Below are 21355 nucleotides of genomic sequence, written 5' to 3'. Positions count from 1 at the left end.
TCAAATAAATTTTCAAATATATATATATATATATATATAATTTATTCACCATATATTACATTCATTAAATCTAGACATATTCCAGATTCAATGAACTTGGATATTATGACTCGAGTTAAGTTGTTCTTGTGTGCGATTCTGTAGGCCCATATGAAATTGATAGTAGGCTAATTACGCTATTAGTCCACAAGTCATAAGTGGCATCTAGCAAGACATTACAACTACCTAATTCACATGGAGATTGATGATCCAATGTAACTTATCATGCAACCATATCACATCTCTTTTGTTACATGATATTTTCGTCAAGTACGAGACATGAAATTGTCATTCTCCTTTACCTGACCGTTACTTTCTCTATCTCTGAGTAGATTGACAGTAGCAATGAAAAAATCCTTTCCATTATAGTATGGCCATATATTTTTTCAGTTGAGGGATAAATTCCATCTTGATCACTCATATTCATCTGCATGAATATCACTAAACTCAATCATAGCCTTTATGATCACCTAGTCAAAGGTGACTTTTGATTAGGTCGAAGTTCAGTGGACATTATGTAAGAATCTATAATGATCTCAGGTGGGCTCAGTGATATAGTTACATATGAAATAAGCTTATAACTTATACAATGCAACTTTCTCATAGTGGGTTGATCCAGCACCTTATACTCTTTCAAGTGGCTATGACTTTAATTTATATCTCCATAATTAATCAAAGTCATATTAGTCTTATTTCATCTATGATCCTCAAAGATGACCGACCAAGGATATTTAGGATAATCACTATAGTTTGTCTAGGAATATAGTTATTATATTGAACATATAATTGTTATGATAACAAAAGAGAAATTCATTAAACAACAATGTGCATAGTACAGTGATTGGCCTTAGGACATAATTTTCAACATGACATTTATTTAATTGGACTAAGATAGAAATATTTAATTCAACCTAAGTATTAAAATAAATAAGAGAATAAAAATGCAAAGGCCTCACAAGAAACAAGTGTAAACATGCATACACTTGAACCAAAACTTAAACATGAAGTAAAAACCCTTTAGAGAGACAACCTTAAAGTATGTCTTTTCTTAACAACTCCTAACTTAGGATGAATTAGTAGAAACTAATTTAACCAATCATGTTAACCCATTAAAAGATATAATTCCAATGCATAATCTCATATTTGTGAAAAAGTGTATTTTATGACTAAAATATCCTTAATATATGTAACTTGATACTTGGACAATTTTGTACTAAGAATGTAATATGAATGTAATAGGAGATTATTTAGGCATGTAAAATGGTCCTTTTAAGCTAATAAATGCATGTAAATAATGAGTCACATCACGCTACAAGTCCAAATCAGCGACACCAAGCATCCCATTAAGGGTCAATTTATGGATTCTGCATCAGGTTCGGATATCAACCTCCCCATCAAGGGGATTACTTCACTTCAGTTTTTGTCAAGACCCAGCTGGTAAATAATATTTCACCACGGCAACCAGATCCAGATGGAACCCAGAAAAGAAGCTGAGTGCAATATAAATCCTCACGAACCTCACTGAAATATTTGTGCTCATAATAATTTTAGAAAAAGAAGGCGGCACTGCCAAGCAGATGAGTTCATCACGAAAAGGCTGACGCAGGACATATTATATTGTTGATGTTATAAGGAAAAACATTTCCAACCATCATATGTAAGGTTCTCTGATCATTTGGTCAGAGGAAAACATAAAGGAGCTTGGAGATCTGGAAACATGGAACACTGGCAAGGCTTTTGAACAGGCTGCTGGTGTGTCAGACCAACCCAAAGTACCCAGCTGATACTTAACGATGCACATGATCATGAAACAGTTAAGAAACTTGGTGTGATCAGTTGTAATAATATTATGTCTTTGTTGCAATATATTCAGGGCGGGCAGATAAGATTCATGGGCTGACAATGCTGTTGGCTTAGCAATGCTATATATATTGTCCTCAAGTCAGCTGGTATGGATGTGATAAGGGCCAGCCCTTGATGAAGAACTGTTCAAGATAGATACAGAGCAATTCGAGAAAAGCCTTGACTTGCAAATAGCTGTTGTTAGAAAATTAAATTCAAGTGAGTGGTAGGTGATGATATAGTCAAAATATATTGTGGTTTTCAAGTTAATGCGTGAGTGAAGTAGATAAACAGGGAGATAGAAGAGTTGATAAGAAGAGAGAACAGAGAACGAGGCGTGGCTAAATTGCCATGGTAAGAACTAAGAAGGGTGCCAATCAGTATTTTCACTCTCATTCCATCTCTCTCTCTCTCTCTCTTCCAGCAAGTTCTTGATGTGGCAGAAGAGGATCCTCACTCACGCTACTTTCAGAATCATATTATCTACTATATATAACAATATACATATAAAATTTATATTAAATTATTATTTTTAACATGTATTGATTAACAGAATGTTTTTAATTAATGTTTATAAATCGTCTCCTCTTCCTCTAGTACAGATTTTTGTAGTTTCAATAAAGTATGTTGGGTGATAAAGAAATATGTTTAGCCAAGATTATACTTGAATCTAGCCACAAGAATAATTTGCAGATAATTTGAGTATAAATAATTATGCCAAAAGTTACAGAGCTGCCATGATAAATTATTATCCAGTCAATTTGGTTTTGCCCAAAAGAGAAAGAAGGATTAACATGTAATTTAAACCTTAAACTATAAGTTCAAGGATGATTTGAATCTTAAACTTTTAAAAAATATATTTTAAATTTTAAACAATTAAAGTTGGAATAATTTTGCCTCCACAGTTAAATTTCATTTGATGAAAATCACACATTAAGCCTCATTTTGGTAAGCATTTGTTTAAATGGGATGAAAGTACCTCAACTTTAATTATTTAGAGTTTAAAATATATTTTTTAAGAGTTTAAGATTTAAATTATCTTGAATCTATAATTCAAAATTTAAATTGTATATTAATATGAGAGAGGAAACAAAAATATTTATTAGAACCATCTTCTTTAGGTTGAGGTATGTATGGGTTTCCTTGCTTGCCTTTATTAGGTTGACTGGATGACGTATAGAATATATACATATATATATATATATATATATACTCGTCAAAAAGATGGGTAACGATTAGTTTAAGGCTTTAAATAGTGAGCATGTATATAGGACATGAGAGGATAAGTTAATATTTTATTTAAAAATTACACAAAAATCTCAACCGAAAGTCTATTTGCCTCTAGATTCTAGAAATTATTTTGAGTACGTAGTTTTTCTTATCTTGAAATTAATTGAGGTAGTCTTGCGGATTCATGATGAGAAGTTTATTATTACAGTAAGCTAAATTGGGAAAATGTTGTCTCGATCCCAAATGAAGACTTTGTGATTGTGGGAAAGATCCCACAATCGGCAAAGCACTAAGCAAGTAGCCAAATATAGTCAAAGTCCATATGATGGCCATAGACGCAACAGCCTGTAATTTAATGGCCTTGGCTCATACTTTATTTATGTTTTTTAATAATTCCAAATCCGACATGCGTGCCCTGAGGCACCGACCATTGCCATTTCAGCCTGCCAGCGGGGACCATTATATTATCCAATCACCAGAGCTGATTAACATCATCCTTAATGCCATTGTAATATAATAATCTGATTAATTGATACAATCATTTTAAAAAGGTTCGCGTTCAATTTTTTTCCAAGCAATAAAGAGATTACTGTTAATTACTCTATCTGGCCCTATTTATAAGATAGTGGAGGAGATTTTTTTTTATTCCATTAAAACTTTAATATAAATTCTCCCATAATATTAAAGAACGAAAATGCATTATTAATATATATATATTTAATAAAAATAAAGTTTAAAAATTATTAAAATTATAAACAAAATTCATGAGTTTTAATGTTTTTTTTAGTTCGATAAAACATGTTAAAAATAATTTATAAATAAAATTAGAGAAGTAAATTAAACTCCTCAAGTAAAAATTGTAAGACACTTCCAACCATGCATATTTTAATACTAATAATGTAGTTATTTTATTACTTCCATTAAAGATGTAGTGTTTCCCTTTTTGTCCTTAACTCCTTTATCATAAAAAAAGGAAAGAAATGTTTAGTTAGATTATTTTTTCCATCCCTTTATCAATTAATACAGGGATAAATTTGAAAAAATAATTTTAAGAAGTACTAAGTATCTTTTACATATACATATATATATATATTTGATCATGCTTAATTGAAAAAAAAAGGTCTTACAATTTTAACAGGAGCAAGACTAAAGTAATTTAAACATTGTAATCTCTCAACTTATTATCTTATTTCTTAAGTTAACAAAACATACAAGAAGAAAGAAAATCACGTTAACCCAATAAAAATGAAAACAGTAAAAAATATATGTTATCGACCTGCTTTATGTAATGGATACTTGTAATGTAAAATAAAAAAGTTGTCATGATAAATAATTGAATTAGTCATTTGTTAATTTCAATAATAAATAAGCCACCCAATTATATTTACAACTTAATATTAATATGAATTTATTTTAAATTTTATATTTGATATTATTATTGAACTTGGCTAAATTACACACAACTCTTCTAAACTTTGAATCATGTATAAATAATTCCCTTAACATCTAAAACTTAATAATAAACTTCCTTGAGCTTCCAAGTTTATACAAATAACCCTTAGTCATAAATTATAAATCCTCTTAAACTTTATTTTTGTATGCATTTAAGCCACCAAACTTTAAGTTATATGTAAATAATTAATGTATAAAATTAATCACATAAAGTTATCTATATAAATATAAGAGTTGAGGGGTTCATTATTAAGTTTCAAAAGCTAAAGAAGTTATGTGTATATGGTTTAAAATTCATGAGAGTAATGTATAATTTAGCCATTGAACTTTAAGATTGTCTCAAACAATTATGGTTGCAAAGAGTCATTTATAATAGGAAGGAAGAATTATATTGTCAATAATTTTAGTTTAGTTATCAATAGATCTTGTAGTAATTAATTTTATTGTGTGAAACCTAAATATTTTTCTTAAAAGAAAATGCAAGAGGGAAAGAGGGAGAAATCAAAAGAGGCATTCTCATGAAAGCTTTTTAAATATGGGTCTTTTTTCTAGCTGATTTTTAAATATAGATCCTGCAGGTGGGTGGGTGTGTGTGTGTGTGTGTCATAGCCATCAAAAGGAAAGAGAGTTTTTTAGCTGAGCTTGGCGTGAAGGTGCATGGAGGCTGGAAAAGAAAAATAACATGACGGATGCCAACACACACACACACACACACACACACATCCTTCACATTTTAGCGAAAAAAGAAAAAGCCCTTGTCCCAAAAAGAAGATCTTAAAAGTTGAAGGGTTCTGCAGAATTGGTTTCCTTGACAGCTTCCAAATTGAAAAAAAACAAACAAACAAACAAACAAACAAAGAAGTAATGGCCAGGTGCTGAAAAGCTGGAGGCAAACGGGTCGTTGTTTAAATAATATAATTTAAATAAAAAATATCAATTACGAAGACATTCAACCAAGTTCAAAATTAATGTTTTATACAAGATACAAATATAATAATAATAATTATCATAAAAATACAACCACCTAAAATTCTAACAATAATAAATTATAACATTATAAATATTCATTCTTACAATTACAATCCTTTAATCATTCTAAAGTCAAAAGCAAATAATCACCAGCATCAAAATCATCATTAACTTTATTTAAATCTTTGGACATTAAGACATCAAGCGTTGAATGGCAAAAAAAAAAAAAAAAAACCAAAGCCACTAGCAACATCATTAAGCAAAGATGGGAGCTTTAGCACAATCTGCAAGCTAAAATAATGACAAACTTCAACTTCAATTTTCAACACAAATAAAACACTTCCAAGTAACAATCAGGCAAAATAATTCAATTAGGCTCCCAGATTCAAATAGAAAATAAGCAACAGTCAAGTACTGATAGATTTAATACTAATAATAAAAAATGCGAAACACTGATCAAACAAATGAACAATAGCAACTAAGGGAGAAATCACTCAATTAGAATTCAAAAAGGCCAAGGAGAGGAGAAAGAGAACACTAACAAGTAGATGAACAACACACAATAGAAAAAAGATGAATATGGATGTTAGCATGAATAGACGATGAGGAGATTCAGCACAAGCACGAGGACACGAGCACGAGGAACACAAGTAGATGGTGAGCAGATTCAACTTGAGCATGAGAAACATGCGCAGGCGACAAGGAGATTCACTGTCCACAGTGAGAAAAAATTCACTAATTCAACATTGATGGTCAAGTTCAAAGGGCGACCATAAGCTGGGATGCAACTTGCGATGAGATTCACTTGTTTGAGGGCAAGCACAAGTATGAGCTGGGATTTAGTATCAATGATGAGTAGATTCAGCATCAATGGCTAGAATCAAAAAGAGATTCATTAATTGATCGAGCTTGAAAAGAAAGAAGTGAACGATCGAGTGATTTGATTCACTAATGCTAGGGATTCACTGAGTTAGGAGAGCGGTAGCTAGGGATCGATTTAGTAAGACAAAGTGAAAAGGTGAAGAAAGAAGATTAGTGAAGTATGAACCTTTTTTTTTAAGAAAGAACCCTAATCAATGTCGTTTTAGGGGTTCACCAATCAGCTAGGTTATCCTAAACTACACTGAGTTAATCACATATCAAGTTAAATGCAAAATTGAACAGGTGAAGTGGTTGGTTCACCAATTAAACTAGTCAACCCGACTTGGTTTTTCATTTAATGGGTAGTAGGTTAATTAAGGGTTTGAAGTAATGGCAAATGTGTCATTATATTTTATAACCATTGGGTTAAGATGGGTATAAATTTTGGATTCATTGGAATTGGAGACAAACTTTTTTTTCATAGGTGTGTGAAGGAAGCTTGAATGATGCATGTCAGAACATGACACATATATCAATTTTACAGCGAAAGGATACATAGATATCGATCTAGCTAGTTGCAGGATGCATCATACTTACACATCATACATACAACTTCTCTCTCCGGCAGTTAAAAGGTAGGTGAGAAATAGACAAATAGTGTACATGCGTCACGTTAGTATACTTATGCATGTAAATGGGATCGTGCCTTCCTGGGAAGAATCAAATGCCATGAGTGATGGTTCAAAGCAAGAAGCAAATTCACAAGAATGCACCATGTAGGAAGCAACGCGTAGATTACGTACACAACAGTGACATTTTCCTTGTCATTATATGCCTAATTATTCCATTTACCAATAATTAACTTCATATTCCCCGTATATAAATAATAAATCACAATTAATGGGCGCCTTTGGTGTGAAAGCAAAATTAAACCCGATTTGCTGAAAACTGTCCTACTGGCACATTGCACCAGCCTCCATGACATTGATCATGAGATGATATAAATTACTGGGTACGTATAGTACATTTCGTTATGTATGACCCAAATCAATCACCCAACTTAGCTATCACCACTCCTTGCTTGATATTTTAATTAGGTGTCGTGTCAATTGAATGGGTATATATATAATATTCGTGATGCCAGGCGGAAACGCGTTGTACTGGGCATTGCGTGATTGGTCCACGTGCTTTCCCGTCCACATCAACCTTTTTGAATTTTTTGACATGTCCACGTATATAAAATAAGGAGCAAAATTAGATTCAATATTGATTCGTCGCCACAAACGAGTCTTCTTCTTGTTCTTCTTCTTCGCAGCTGCTCGTGGGAAATGATCAAACTGGGTAATCTCTAATATTAGATACGTTAATGCATTGATGTGACAACCTTCCTTTTCCATATATAATTGTCACTCCCTCCAGTCGTGTCCTATTTATAGATGCTTTGTAAATATATATAAAAACTGACATTTATTATAAGATGTTAAACAAAAGGTTAGGATAATTTTTTTTATTTTATCCTTCCTTGAAAAATTATTGCACAGATAACTAGGTGATCTAAACTTTTTCTCTGCGTTTTTTAATGAAGTTATAATTAAAAGTTAATAAAAATTAACAAAAAACAATAATGTAATATTTTTATTATAGCATGTGAAAGATATCTTAAACATCTTATAGCACCAGAGGAAGTAATTGGCAATCGCATACGAGAACTCGGCGTAATTTCTGACACACACCTCCAGTGTCCTAAGAGGACTAAGCTCACGTGCATTTTATAATCAACTATCCCTAATTAAATCTCTCATGATACTCCTCCATCAACGTTAAATTTTTTTACCCCGAATCCAATAACCGAAAATCTCCACTTCATCGGTTTCATAAATATCTATTTCAGTTTAAGACTGTTCGATATCAATATCTTATACTTATAATGTTGACTTATTCATCAATTACTTAATACTATATAGTATTCCATAGCATGAGACATACACATGATCTGGCCAAAAACAGACATACATGATGCTTCTCTTGTTTTTGCGTGTAGACTTCTGTTTCTCTGATTCGCTATAATTGAGAGAAGGCTTTAATGTGAATGAATATATGTCATAATATTTAAATCAAAACAATTAATTAATTTCTGGGCCTCAAATTATAAGATATTTTTTAAAAAAATTTGGTGCCTCAAAACATAAAACATTTTGAAAAAATTAAAATTTTATTAAATAGGCTTATTTTAATATTACATTTTCTTTCTATTTAATACTAATTAAGTGTATATTTAATGTTATTAAACGAAGGATATTTTTAACAATTTATATTCTTTTTTTAAAAAAATAAGTCATTAAATTTATTTAGCAAAATTTATTGATATGTAAAATTTTATCTCAAAATATTTTATAATTCAAAATGAAAGGAGCATCAAGATGTTAGATATTAAAATACCATGGACGTTAAGATTATAAATATAAAATGTTATGTTACTAGTCATTAGACATCGCTCATCCAGGCCTCCTGGATATATAAAAACTCTATAAAAATGGAGAAACTTTACTCGAAAGTTCTTTTTATTTGTTATTAGGGCAAACAATACTTGAAAGGTCAATAAATACTAAGTGAATAGAATAAAATTATTCTTAATTAGGTCATGCAAATCATCATACGTGGAAACAGCAGGTGAAGTGTTAAAATGTGAGTGGATGCTAATAATCCAATGAATATGCTGATGAGCATGGTAATGATGAGAGGAAGTTAAGAACGAGATGCGTGGCATGGATTTATTGGTGGGGCAGGAGTTATCTAACAAGAGAGGTTGCAGTAAAAGTGGAAGTCATTTGGGTAATGATGAAGATGAAGGCCTCTTGATTAAAATAATAATAATGAACGATAAACACAATGAGAGTATTACATTGGATAATTGGTTTAAGGCTTAATTTGGTCATTTTGTGGGATCGCGCTTGCATGGGAAGGCAGACGTCGCGACCTGATAGGCCCAGCTGTACTCTCTCCCAAGTCGGCAAGCATTATCCCCCCTTCACCATCTCTTTCTTAATCCCCAGTTCTATTTAATCAATGTCAATCACTGTCACTCATTTGTGGCCCAAAAAAAAAAAAATTTCAAGTCAGTGAAAAAACTTTGTTTAAAGAAATTCAGGTAACTTAGCCAAGGACAAACCTGTCAGTCAAATTTACATTTAAAGTATCTATTAATTTATGTTTTTAAATAATTTGTTTCAGAAACCAGAAGTGGTAAAATAACTAACACACAGCACGCAAGAACCAATAAATTTTGAAATAAAATATACTTAATTTTTTTAATACGCCCGTTGTAACAAATTATATGACAGAACAAGTTATTATTTAAATTTTGATTTGCACATTATCTTTTAAATTTTAATTTATATGGAGATAACACGTCCCATAATTAAAAAAAATTGTTTGTATTCGTAATATGCATTAGGGAAAAAATTTAAAATGATTTGTGTGGGAATAAAACAAGTTTGTACTGTAAAAAAATTTTTGTTTATTTTTTAATGTGCCAAACAATTTTAAAATAAAATAAATTGTTTACATAGTATGGGGTGAAAATTATAAAATAAAACATGTGTTTTAAATTTTTAATTTGAATCGGCATAGAAATTTATGGAATAAAAGAAAGTGTTTATAGCACGTGGAATGAAATTAGGGGTGTCAAATTTCTTTCATCACAAAATAAAAATCAAATTCTACACAATTTAGGTTCAATCACTCCAAACTTTATATTCACATTCAAATATCTAAATTATTATTTATTTTTTTAAAAGAAATTAGTTTGGGAATCTCATAAATATATGACTTGCAATGAAATTTATTATTTAAACAAATTCTTTTCGTGAACTAAATTTTGAACGGCAACATCTATCTTGTCAAATTCAATCCTTGACTGTGTAAATTCAATTTTAAATGATCCAAATTATTTATTTTAAAATAATTTCAATATTTTCATATTATATATTATATTCCAAAATTGTACATTTACCAACTTATTATTATTATTTTTTTTAACTAGTAGAAGTGTAAAACAGGGGGAAGGATAAAGGCAGCAAAGAGTATAGAGGAGAGGACAGAGGATACGAAAGCACTATAGATATAGAACGCGATGGAGAGGTAAACTTAATATGCAATTTTCATTTAAGGCAAGACAACGCAAAATAGAAGTACTAAGGTCTATTTATAAGTCTTAATCCTAATACTAATCTTGAAATGTAAATGCAAGTCTTTTGAATTAGGATAAATGAGCAAATTATTCTCTAAATTTTAAATCCAATAGCACTATAAACTTATTTATTATATAAATTATTTCTTCAAATTTTAAAAAATGATACAATCTAACATTTGTTATTAATAAAAGTTAATATTAACGGTTAGTTACTAAAAAATTGATAGCAAATGACCTCAAAAATTACAAAAAAAAAATTAATTTTTTTTGTCATTTCCTGTAATTTTTAAGTCACTGTTTGTAATTTTTTTGTCCTTTATTGTAATTTTTTTAGCTCTTTTCTATAATTTTAAAGGTCATTTCTTGTTATTTTATAATTAAAATAATTAAAGTTAATTTTTGCGAATGATAAGAGTTAAATTACATCAATTTCACAAGTGAAAGGAACAATTGTGCAATAAATGAGTTTACGATTCATAGTACTATTTCACTTAAATTTTAGGAAGTAATTTACTCATTTATCCTTTAAAATATCTAAGAATTAAATATAAATATTTTAAAATAATTAAAAAATTACATTTATTTAAATCAAATCCTAATTCAAATATAATATAATTAACATATCATTCTAATGAGACAAATATTCTAAACCTAATCAATTCTATATCCCATCAATAATTTTATGTTATCTCGAACATTCAGGTGCCCTGATTCTAATTGATCAAAAGTTTTGATGAGGTTGATCTTGCATAAATATTCTAATTAATTGAATTATGTAATTATTGTTGAGATAATGATTTATTCGATTAATACATATTATCTATTAAGACTTATTCTGTTAAAATTTAGAAAAATTTTATATTCGTTACATATTATTAAAATCTTCATTAATTATTATTAGGACAGAAGCCTTTTATATCAATATAAAACTACACTTTTTTTAGTCTTCTTTATTTTTCTCCTGACTTCTTTCCTGATATCAAAACATTTCATATCAATATATCATAACACGGTGCACCACATCATGCTCTGCTCAATAACAACATGGATGTGTTTAAGATATCTTTAATGACAGCTCAAAATAAGCATGCCCAAGCCACATATTTAAAAGATGTTTTAATGAAAGTGTTTAGTGTCATTGTAGCGCAAGGGCACTCAAAACTTCATATATATTTGACATCATACTGAAATTTTATGGCTCATGTATAAATTTTAATAGTCCTATAATGCACGAGCTTTTTCTATTTATTAAAAGTAAAAACAAAAGAATGAGAACGAGATTAGATTTAGAGAATTTAAATCCTTTAAGGTTGGTATTTACTTACGATAACTGTTTTTAAATATTTTTTGTCATTTTATTATTTTTATAAAATATAAAATATTTTGTTTTTTGTCTAAAAGACAAACTTCATGAAAATTTACAATAGGTAAAATAAATTATTTGGTGAAATCTTGAATAATTATAAAAGCAAAATAAAAAGAAAGGGTCAAAGTTTTACTATAGAAAACTTCAACTTAAACAAACTTGGCTCCAGTACCATTAAAAAAATTGAGAAAAAAATAAAGAAAATGAAAAAAGTGACATATTAGTAACTAATAAATATTTTAATAATATATAACAAATATAAAATATATTTATGAATCTCAATAGAAAAAATTTTGATAGATAATATATATTAATAGAATAGATTTTTCTCTTTTTTTTTTTTTTTGACTCGGTGAAAGGATATTTTTTGACTTGGCCAGATGATACGTTTGGATTGGAGGTTGTACGTTCATATCCAGCAGAGCACCCACGTGTCCACTTCTGGCTGCGGCATCCCTCATTGTCCAATTCAACACTTCGTACTCGAAGCAACCTGTTTCTGTCTCGACAGCGTGCCACGTGTTGCCTAGATTTCCCAGTCAGCCAAGCCTCCTATAATAATAGCATCTCAACTCCTCTGCCCCTCGCTCTTTCTCTGCATGATATCCACAGTCAATAGATTCAGCCCTAGGCAAACAAAATCACTTTCCTCTGTTTCATTCCCCAAATGACTCGTTACTCCAATCACGACCATCGTCGTCTTCTCTCTTCTCCAGCTGTATTCCCATGCCAAGACATCTCTCCCGCCACTCTTCTCACGTCTTTGGTTTCTCTCTCCCTCGATGTCTGTAACTTTCAATGCAGGCTCTTCCCCACTCAGCGACGGAATGCCAGAGAAGCCATACGCCAGGTCGGTATTATCCTTATCTTTCTCCAGGAACTTCCAGAAATCCCACAACAATCCCCTGTTCTCTGCTTCTCCGAGCTCCACTATAGCTTCCAGAAGATTCTGTTCTTGCTTCAAGATTGTACTCGTAAGGGTGCCAGGTTATGGATGCTCATGAAATTACAATACGTTGCCTCCCAATTTCGGGTTCTGATTCGTGGGCTTGCCACTGCTCTTGACGTATTGCCTCTGCATCGGATTGAGGTTTGTGGTGAGGTGAAGGAATTGGTGGAACTAGTAGCCAACCAAGCTCGGAAGGTGAAATTCGAAGTTGACCCTGAGGACGAAGAGAATTCAAAACTTGTTCATTCAATTTTGCGTCAGTTTGAGAAGGGAATTGAACCTGCCTTAGCTGACATTAAGCGAGTTTTAGATTATCTAGACATAAAGAGTTGGACTGATTGTAATAATGAGATCGAATTTTTACAAGATGAAATGGATTTCCAGTATTCTGAATGCGACGAGCGCGAGGTTCCGTTTCTGAGTAGTTTGATCGGATTCTTGAGCTATTGCAGAGGAGTGATATTCGAAACTCTGGATTCTCGCAACCCCTCAGATTCCTCTGAAGGAAGGTGTAGTACAGAGACGATTAAATGCATAAACCCAGAGGATTTCCGGTGCCCAATTTCGCTCGAGCTAATGAAAGATCCAGTAACTGTATCAACAGGTCAGACCTACGATCGAACTTCTATACAACAATGGCTGAAATCAGGGAACAAAATCTGCCCCAAAACAGGGGCAAAGCTAAAGAACACAGACTTAATCCCGAACACAACGCTCCGAAAGCTGATACAACAATTCTGCGTCGACAATGGCGTTTCTCTGACCAAATTAAACAATCCAGGTCGCGATATAGCGAATACCACCGTCCCGGGAAGCCCTGCAGCAGCGCACGCCACGCAGTTTCTGTCGTGGTTTCTCGCTCGGAGGCTCGTATTTGGAACAATGGACGAGAAGAACAAAGCATCATATGAGATTCGTTTGCTCGCAAGATCCAACATTTTCAACCGGTCGTGTCTGATCCAAGTGGGAACAGTGTCCCCTTTGCTCTTCCTTCTGTCCACGAGAGACAAATCGACGCAAGAGAACGCCATTGCTGCTCTGCTGAAGCTCTCAAAGCATAACAATGGCAAGGAAGCTATAATTGAAAACGGAGGCTTAAAGCCAATAGTTACGGTTCTCAAGAACGGATTAAGCCCAGAATCGCGCCAGACCGCAGCAGCTATCATATTCTATCTAGCAAAGCAACACAGAAGATTAATAGGAGAAAACGCGGAGGTAATTCCTTCTCTAGTTGAGCTGATGAAGGAAGGAACAGCATGCGGAAAGAAGAATGCCATGGTCGCGTTATTCGGGCTTCTCGTACTCGCAAGTAACCATAAAAGAGTACTTGAAGCCAATACTGTTCCGGTGCTTGTTGATATCTTAGCTTCCTCAGAGAAGGATGACGTGACGACAGATTCGTTAGCAGTTCTTGCGGCTCTAGCAGAGAACAGTGAAGGAGCAGAAGCTATGCTGAAAGTGTCGGCCCTGCCTTTGATCACAGGGATAATGAAATCGACAACGAGGAAAGTAGGGAAAGAACACTGCGTTTCGATTCTTCTATCTCTGTGCGTGAACGGAGGAGAAGATGTGATCGGTTTGATGGCGAAGGACGTGTCGATAATGGCTTCCTTGTATTCGCTTCTCACGGATGGGACCAGTCGAGCGGCAAAGAAAGCTCGCTTTCTCATGAGGATTTTACAGCAATTTAACGAGAAACCAACTTCTTCGGTTGCTCCACAGCAAACACTTGACGTTATTGATTTGTTAGGTAGAAATTGAAAAGGCTTCCATTTGCTCATGTACATACTCTGACAAAATTTTGCTTCTATTCTTGGTTCTTTATGACGGAAGGGAATTTGTGAAATTAGCTCATGTTTTTCTTCAAGGAGCTAAATTCATCCTCCTGTTGTATTCTTTCCAATTTGCTGGTTTGAAATAAACGATTTAAGCAGTGGCGTGAATTTAGATTCATATCTTATTTCTCGTGGTTTGTTTACCAGAGTAAGACTTCAATTCTCTTTTTTTGATACAAGTGAAACACTTATTCTCAATTTCACATGTGTTCCAATTTTCAGAAATGCACAATGTAAACTCTGTTAACGGAAAATGATGAGCCCATTGGGTTTAGGACTCACCGTTTGGGCTTCTGCTTTAGGAACTTACATACTCTAGACTTTTCATTCCCTTCTCATGGATCCAACCCTTTTTTTGTTTTTGGCATTAATATTTGTCATGGATTCAACAAACAGCCTATTGGAGAAATATACTTTATATATGTGTGTCTGTGCATTTTATTTTTTAAAAAAATGTAGCCAAAACCTACCAAGGGGTATTCACAGGGTAGAGTCAAACCCAACCCAATCCGTGAATATTCATTCCCTTCAAAATTATTTGCTGCCATATCGTATTTTTAGTTCTCAATTCCCTCCAAAATTGCTATGCAATAACATTTACACTCCGTTTAAGGAATTAAATTAAATTCATTTTAGAAATATTCATCACAATTTTCCTTTTCTTTATTGTTGTAAACACATTTGTCCCACTTTAGCACTTGATTGACTTAATGGTCTAGTCCACAACCACGATGATCATAATGGTGGTGGTGATGTGAAGCAAACAAAAATAAAATTTTATTTGTTTAAAAAAAAAGTCATCCGACATTTTTAATGAACAAACTTGGAAGCAGGGGCGGACCTAGAAAATTTTATTAAGAAGGCTGGGATAACAAAATATATATAATAATCAAAACAAATTAAATCTATATCTATCATTAATATAATATAAATATTTCAATGCATATATTTATATTCAATTTTATATATGTATGATAAAAATAATTACATACCTTCATTTTTTTAAGTTTTGCTCATTATTTTTTTATGGGATAAGAATAATTAATTATCATGTCTATGATACAATTTTTAACAATTTTTTTCTTAATATAAACTATCATTTAATTGGCAAAGATTTCATCTTTCTCAAGAACATTGAATAATCTAAATGCATCCTTGAAATCTAAAGTTCTATTTCATATAAAAAAACTCTACTACTTATTTGCTAAATTTACTATTTAATTTTTTCAATTGATAATTGTAGTGAATAAATATATCAACACAGTAAAGATGCTGCTCAATTGTCACAATTTTTTTCAGTTAAAAAATAATTGTTACAAATTCTTTATATCGATGAGATCTAAGTATATCATAGTACAAATTATTCATATAATAAATTTCAATAACCTAGTTATTACAAAAAAAAAAGTAATTTTTTTAAGAAGAATATATCTTAACCGTAACATCATAGCTTTTAAAAAAGTGATTTTCCAATAGATATCAAGTATATAACATTTAATATATCTTAAAATTTTTGTTGCAATGCCTGATAATGTTTGATAGTAATAATTCTCATAATTTCTTTTATTAAATATAAAATTAAAGAAAAATCAAATGATGTCAATGCTTTAAAAGTAATTGAAACATTATCTTGTTGAAAATAAATAAATTCTATAATAATTACATCTTCAAACTATTAAAACAGTTGCATTATATATATATAAAAAACTACTATAAAATTAAAATGAAAATTCTATTTAATATTTTAAAGATTCTATAATGTATTAATTTATGAGGACAAAAATATATAACCTATTATATTAAAAAAAATTGAAATGTTAGGGGGGCCACTGCTGGTCCTCTGTCTCCATCCTTGCTTGGAAGTTCAAAAGCTAGGAGAACTAGAGAAGGCAAGATAATGAATTAAAATATATTCCTTTGAATTGAAATAGAAGGATAATTCACAAAGTAACACAATTTTTTTAAAAGAAAAGATTAAATAACAAAAAATGCACGTGTAATTTGAGATAGAAGTGTGAAGTCTTGGAAGAAAATATGAATATGAATTGCATGAAGGTTTATAGGAAAGATGGGACTGTAGTGTGAATAATTTGAGGAATATGTGAATAATCATAAAAATGAGAGAGTAAGTCGGCGACGTAACTCAAACTTGATTCCAAGTGGCACGCCAGAATTTTCATTCTGGATTAGAGCACTTGTCACCTCCTTCATCCCAACGACCCACATTGGGGTTCACAGTCTACTCACTTCTGTTTGGATGCTAAGAAAAAAAGCGCGCACAGCAGACAAAATGAATGGCTATAAATTAAATCCAAGCAATTATACAGTTTTTATTTTGTCCCTTGTCTGCATCGTTTTCTACTTTTCTACCATTCACTTCGCTTTCAAATGCTTTTCCGAGTTTCTCATTCCTCCAACATCCCCTCTTTCTTTACGGATAAAACTTCCACAACCGCCTCAGAAAATAGGATCAAGGTTCCATCACACCAAAGTCATCTTCATGACTTAATCTTGATCCACTATCAGCCTTATTTTGAAAATATATAAAAATTAAAATCCAAATTTCTGCGAAAGTACATCACCCTCTCTTGCATACTGAATCTGAAAGAAGAGTATACTTATCAGACAGACTTTAATTTAATCACAGCAATCATGCTGGAAACGCTATGATGCAGATCTTCCATGAGTGTTAACAAGGCCAGTACAGCAACAATGTCAAGCGGAAATTAATAATGGCCATACCCACAAAACCCAAACATATGTGAGAATGAAAGAAAAAGCGGTATGACTTACACATCCAATGAATTGACATGTCACCAGTTTCTCCTTCCTATAACGATTATACCCTCCCAGTCCACTGTATACTGCTCTGGTTTTTAAATTATGTATTCTCTCACCATAGATACATACTAATTGTTTGAACAATGAAAAATCATAATGGCCCGATCGCTGTTTCGCACCAAAGAATGAAAGCTTTATGGCCCTCTGTACTTGCGGAAGCAAAGACAACCTTGTTGCTGATCAACAGGGATCATACCTCCACCTTTTGATGTGTCAATGGCCTCTAACATGGAAACTACCTCATCCATCTCAGGTCGCTTATCAGGGTTGGCATCCCAACATCTCTTCATCACATTTGCTAGAGAACTGGGGCAGCATCTTGGTATGTCAGGTCTCAGGTTCTACCGTTTCAACAAAAAACTTTAATTAGAATTGGATTTTCTGTTTTACAAAGATCCAGATACAAGAATCTATGAAAACATATAAGACATTCTACCTGGCGAACAACAGCTGCAGTAACCTCTGCAAAACTTAGGTCTGGATACGGCATGTCACAACAATATATCTCCCACAAACAGATGCCAAAACTGTACACATCACACTTCCTGTTATAGGGGTTGCCATTTAAAACCTGTAATCCACCCATTGGACAGTAAGTGAATATTTAATCTATAATATGATGAGCTATCTCTTTGATCAACTTTAAAACTCCTTGCTTTTCTTTTTGGCATGCTACTTGCCTGTTGTCACATTAAAGCTACCAATACAATGCATATTGGCACAATGCAACATACCAAAAGCTATACTGCAAAGGTTTCTACATACCTCTGGAGCCATATATCCAAGAGTACCAGTTTCCCCAGTCATGTCATTAGGATTTGAAGCCTCAACCCGTGCAACCCCAAAATCAGCGATTTTGACCGTACCTTTCTTGTCCAGCAGCATGTTCTCTGTCTTTACATCTCTGTGGACAATCTTTTCAGAGTGAAGATAACTCAGCCTGCAAAATAGAGCCAGTTAAAGTTGAGTTGATAACTGAACAATTAGTGAGACAATTATTGCTCAGCAAGCTACACCACAAAAGGGGAAAAATCAGAAATAGGTCAATACCCTCTAGCAAGATCAAGCGCCAGCTGGATGACAACCTTGAATGGCAATTTCTTTCTCCTGTTTTTTATCAGGAAAGTTTTTAGACCCCCAGGAAGATACTCCACAACAACGCAACAGGCATTGCCTGGCATGGTGATTAGACCATTTTCAGTTTGTATCTGTAATTCTGACAACCCCGTGGTTGCACCTATAAACTAAACATGCAAAGAGATCATTGTTAACATCCATATGAAGGTATGACACCCCTTGATTATATACGAGTGTGTATGGCTGCAAGTAATTGCAAGATGAAACAGAAAATGTCATGAAAAGGAAGAGGAAGGAGGCATTATGGTAAGCATTGTTCTCTATATCCACAAGCATCTTTTCTTCTTCTTTTTTGAGTAGATATCTACAAGCATCTTTTGTCACAGCAAAAGGGATGGACAAAGACAGTGAGGTTCTAGGATCCCAAGAGAACAGACTCACAAGTAAATACTTAAATAGCATCACTATTTCAAGCAGAAACAATGAATGCTATTACGAAGATGGCATACTACCTTGACCATTTCCATCCTCAGAATAGAAAAAAAAATTACCGGTTTCGGCCATTCTACGGAAGCAGTAAATACCAGTAAAAGATACAAGTATATGGTATACTAAAATTCAGAAGCTCATTTGATAAGAACAATAACAATGGAAGGAAGAGAAGTCAAGGTTCCAGAAGCTGAAACTAACCTTAGTGACATTAGGATGGTCAAGTTTATGCCAAACAGCAACTTCTTGTGTAAACGCTGCTCTTAATGAAGCAATTTCAGCATCTGTCCTGTGGCCTTCTTCACCCCAATCCAACATTTTAACTAAGCATTGAGGGAGTAATCAAAATAATCGCTGTCAGTTAAATGTAGCGAAGCATCCCACTCATTCACATGCAACAATAACCAAGCAAACAAAATTCTCGCTTAAAAAATTTAGGCCTTAGCTTCAACAATAACATTTCTACATCCACTTCATCAACAAGGCCCCAGGCCAAAGGCCCGATGGGATCAACAAAAATTCAGATACAAAGCATCATTCAAGTCATTGCTGTTTCCGTTCATCACTCCCAGATAGCAAAATAATGGATTTTGTTTGCTGACCGTGTATGATACTGGATTTAAAACGGCCCATCAATAAATCAAATATAATATCAACTCCTCCTTCAGAAAATTCAGAGTCATCAACAGGGATGGGGATAATAAGCTCGTGAAACGGGGGAAATGAAAAGAACATATATTATCCAAAGATCAGAATTATACAGAAGGCGGTGAATTTAAGACTAACCGGCGACATCTTGGCCATCATAGATACCACGATGAACGGTGCCGAAAGTACCGCGAGCTATAACACTCTTGATGATTAGCTTCGAAGGGTCAATCTCCCACTCCTGTCTTTGCCTCTTGAACGTAGCTCCGCCGCCACCACTTAGACTTTTAATGGCAGTAGCGCCGATAGTAATCGCAGGAACATCTTCCTCTTTTGTCTTGTGCTTCTCCAAAGTCAATGCCTTGTTCAGATGCCTCTCCAGCTGTTCATCTATGCTCTTCAGATCAATCTGATCCGCCCTCACAAACCCATCACTCACCTCCTTCATCTTCGCTCCTTCTTCTCCTTATTCACCCTCTTGCTCGCTCACTCTCTCTCTCTTGTTCTATGGGAAACAGAGACCAATGATTTGGCTGTAAGCTATATGATTTAATTATTCGCCAGATACGGCATGGGTGTATGGATTGTCGTTGATGCAGTGATTGTTCATCTTCTTCCTATTTCTCTCCCCAAATTTGCTACTTCCTCTCCAATCATCCATGTGGGCACATGGATTTGCCTACGCATAGCGAGTGCCTCTGACCCACTCGGGTGATCTTCTGCCTCTCTTCCCCATTTATTGTACCTCTCAATTTTTATTTTTATTTTTTCCTCTTACCAGTCCAAAGCCGGACCAAATTACATGGACTAGTGCTGTGCAAAGTCGTCTGATCCAATTCAATCCAATATAGTCTAGTCATGTTTGATTAACATAAGCACTAGCCTTTCAAAATTTAAAAAATTAAAAAAAAATACTATTTTTTTAAGTTAAACTGAACAGGAGACTGAGCAGTTAGACCATTTAGTCAGTCCGGTCCTATTAATTTATTTCATATAATTATAATTAATTTATTTTAATAAATGTTTCAAGTGTAATTAATGCTAAAGAGATATTGTATAAAGATTTGTTGAGTTTCTTTTTAAACTATTATTGTAATATAGTGTTGTTGAAGTTGTTGAATGTTTTTGTTGAAATTATAAATTTAAATCATTTAAACTATAACAGAAATATTTTTTTATTGTTGAAAATTATTATAGATTTATTATTATTATAAGTGTTTTTATTATCTTAATTGAGTTTATTAGGTTGAAATAAATTATTTCCTTTCATAGAGAAAAAAGAACAAAAAAAAGCTAATTAAATACTAGACTAACAGGACCAGTCTTTCAGTCTTATAGATCAAGTTCTGTCCTATTAATCTTCGGGTTATCATTGGACAAGACTGAATTACGAGTTGCCTAATCTAGTCATTTTCATGAAAGAGACCAAACTATGAGTTAGATTAAAGTTCAGTATTGTCTAATCCTTTGTGCAATCTTAATATAGACTATTAGGTTTATGAGATTTAGCTAAATTTTTTTCTTAATTCAAACTTTTCTTAAAAAAAAAAACATACTATGAGGTG

The 21355-nt window shown here is 32.8% G+C and overlaps 2 protein-coding genes across 2 annotated transcripts; one reads left to right on the top strand and one right to left on the bottom strand.

Annotated features, from left to right (window-relative positions):
- Positions 1-12522: 12522 nt before the first annotated feature.
- LOC129309494 (U-box domain-containing protein 19-like) lies at positions 12523-14853 on the top strand. Its single transcript, XM_054951091.1, has one exon. It carries the CDS (start codon positions 12619-12621, stop codon positions 14659-14661), a length of 2043 nt encoding a protein of 680 aa, XP_054807066.1. The 5' UTR covers positions 12523-12618; the 3' UTR covers positions 14662-14853.
- Positions 14854-17350: 2497 nt separating this feature from the next.
- LOC129307841 (serine/threonine-protein kinase STY13-like) lies at positions 17351-20512 on the bottom strand. The gene is made up of 6 exons (XM_054948763.1): positions 19929-20512; positions 19344-19465; positions 18627-18820; positions 18342-18516; positions 18013-18147; positions 17351-17917 (listed from the first exon to the last, which is right to left on the bottom strand). The coding sequence occupies exons 1-6, from the start codon at positions 20236-20238 to the stop codon at positions 17711-17713; spliced, it is 1143 nt and encodes a 380-aa protein (XP_054804738.1). The 5' UTR covers positions 20239-20512; the 3' UTR covers positions 17351-17710.
- Between the last annotated feature and the right edge of the window lie 843 nt (positions 20513-21355).

This window comes from Prosopis cineraria, unplaced genomic scaffold, assembly GCF_029017545.1.
Source record: "Prosopis cineraria cultivar Desert tree isolate PC_DT_omini unplaced genomic scaffold, ASM2901754v1 PC4, whole genome shotgun sequence".
Classification (NCBI taxonomy): domain Eukaryota; kingdom Viridiplantae; phylum Streptophyta; class Magnoliopsida; order Fabales; family Fabaceae; genus Prosopis; species Prosopis cineraria.
The sequence above is the reverse complement of the archived record's forward strand: the minus strand, read 5'-3'. Positions and strand labels throughout refer to the sequence as shown.

Bases quoted from the DNA above. Each gene is read 5' to 3' on its own strand.
- LOC129309494 (XM_054951091.1), top strand. From the start codon at position 12,619: ATGACTCGTTACTCCAATCACGACCATCGTCGTCTTCTCTCTTCTCCA.
- LOC129307841 (XM_054948763.1), bottom strand. From the start codon at position 20,238: ATGAAGGAGGTGAGTGATGGGTTTGTGAGGGCGGATCAGATTGATCTG. The intron at 18,517-18,626 runs GTATTGACCTAT...TCTATTTTGCAG, and splicing joins GCGCTTGATCTTGCTAGAGG to GCTGAGTTATCTTCACTCTG. The intron at 18,148-18,341 runs GTATGTAGAAAC...GGTGGATTACAG, and splicing joins TTGGATATATGGCTCCAGAG to GTTTTAAATGGCAACCCCTA.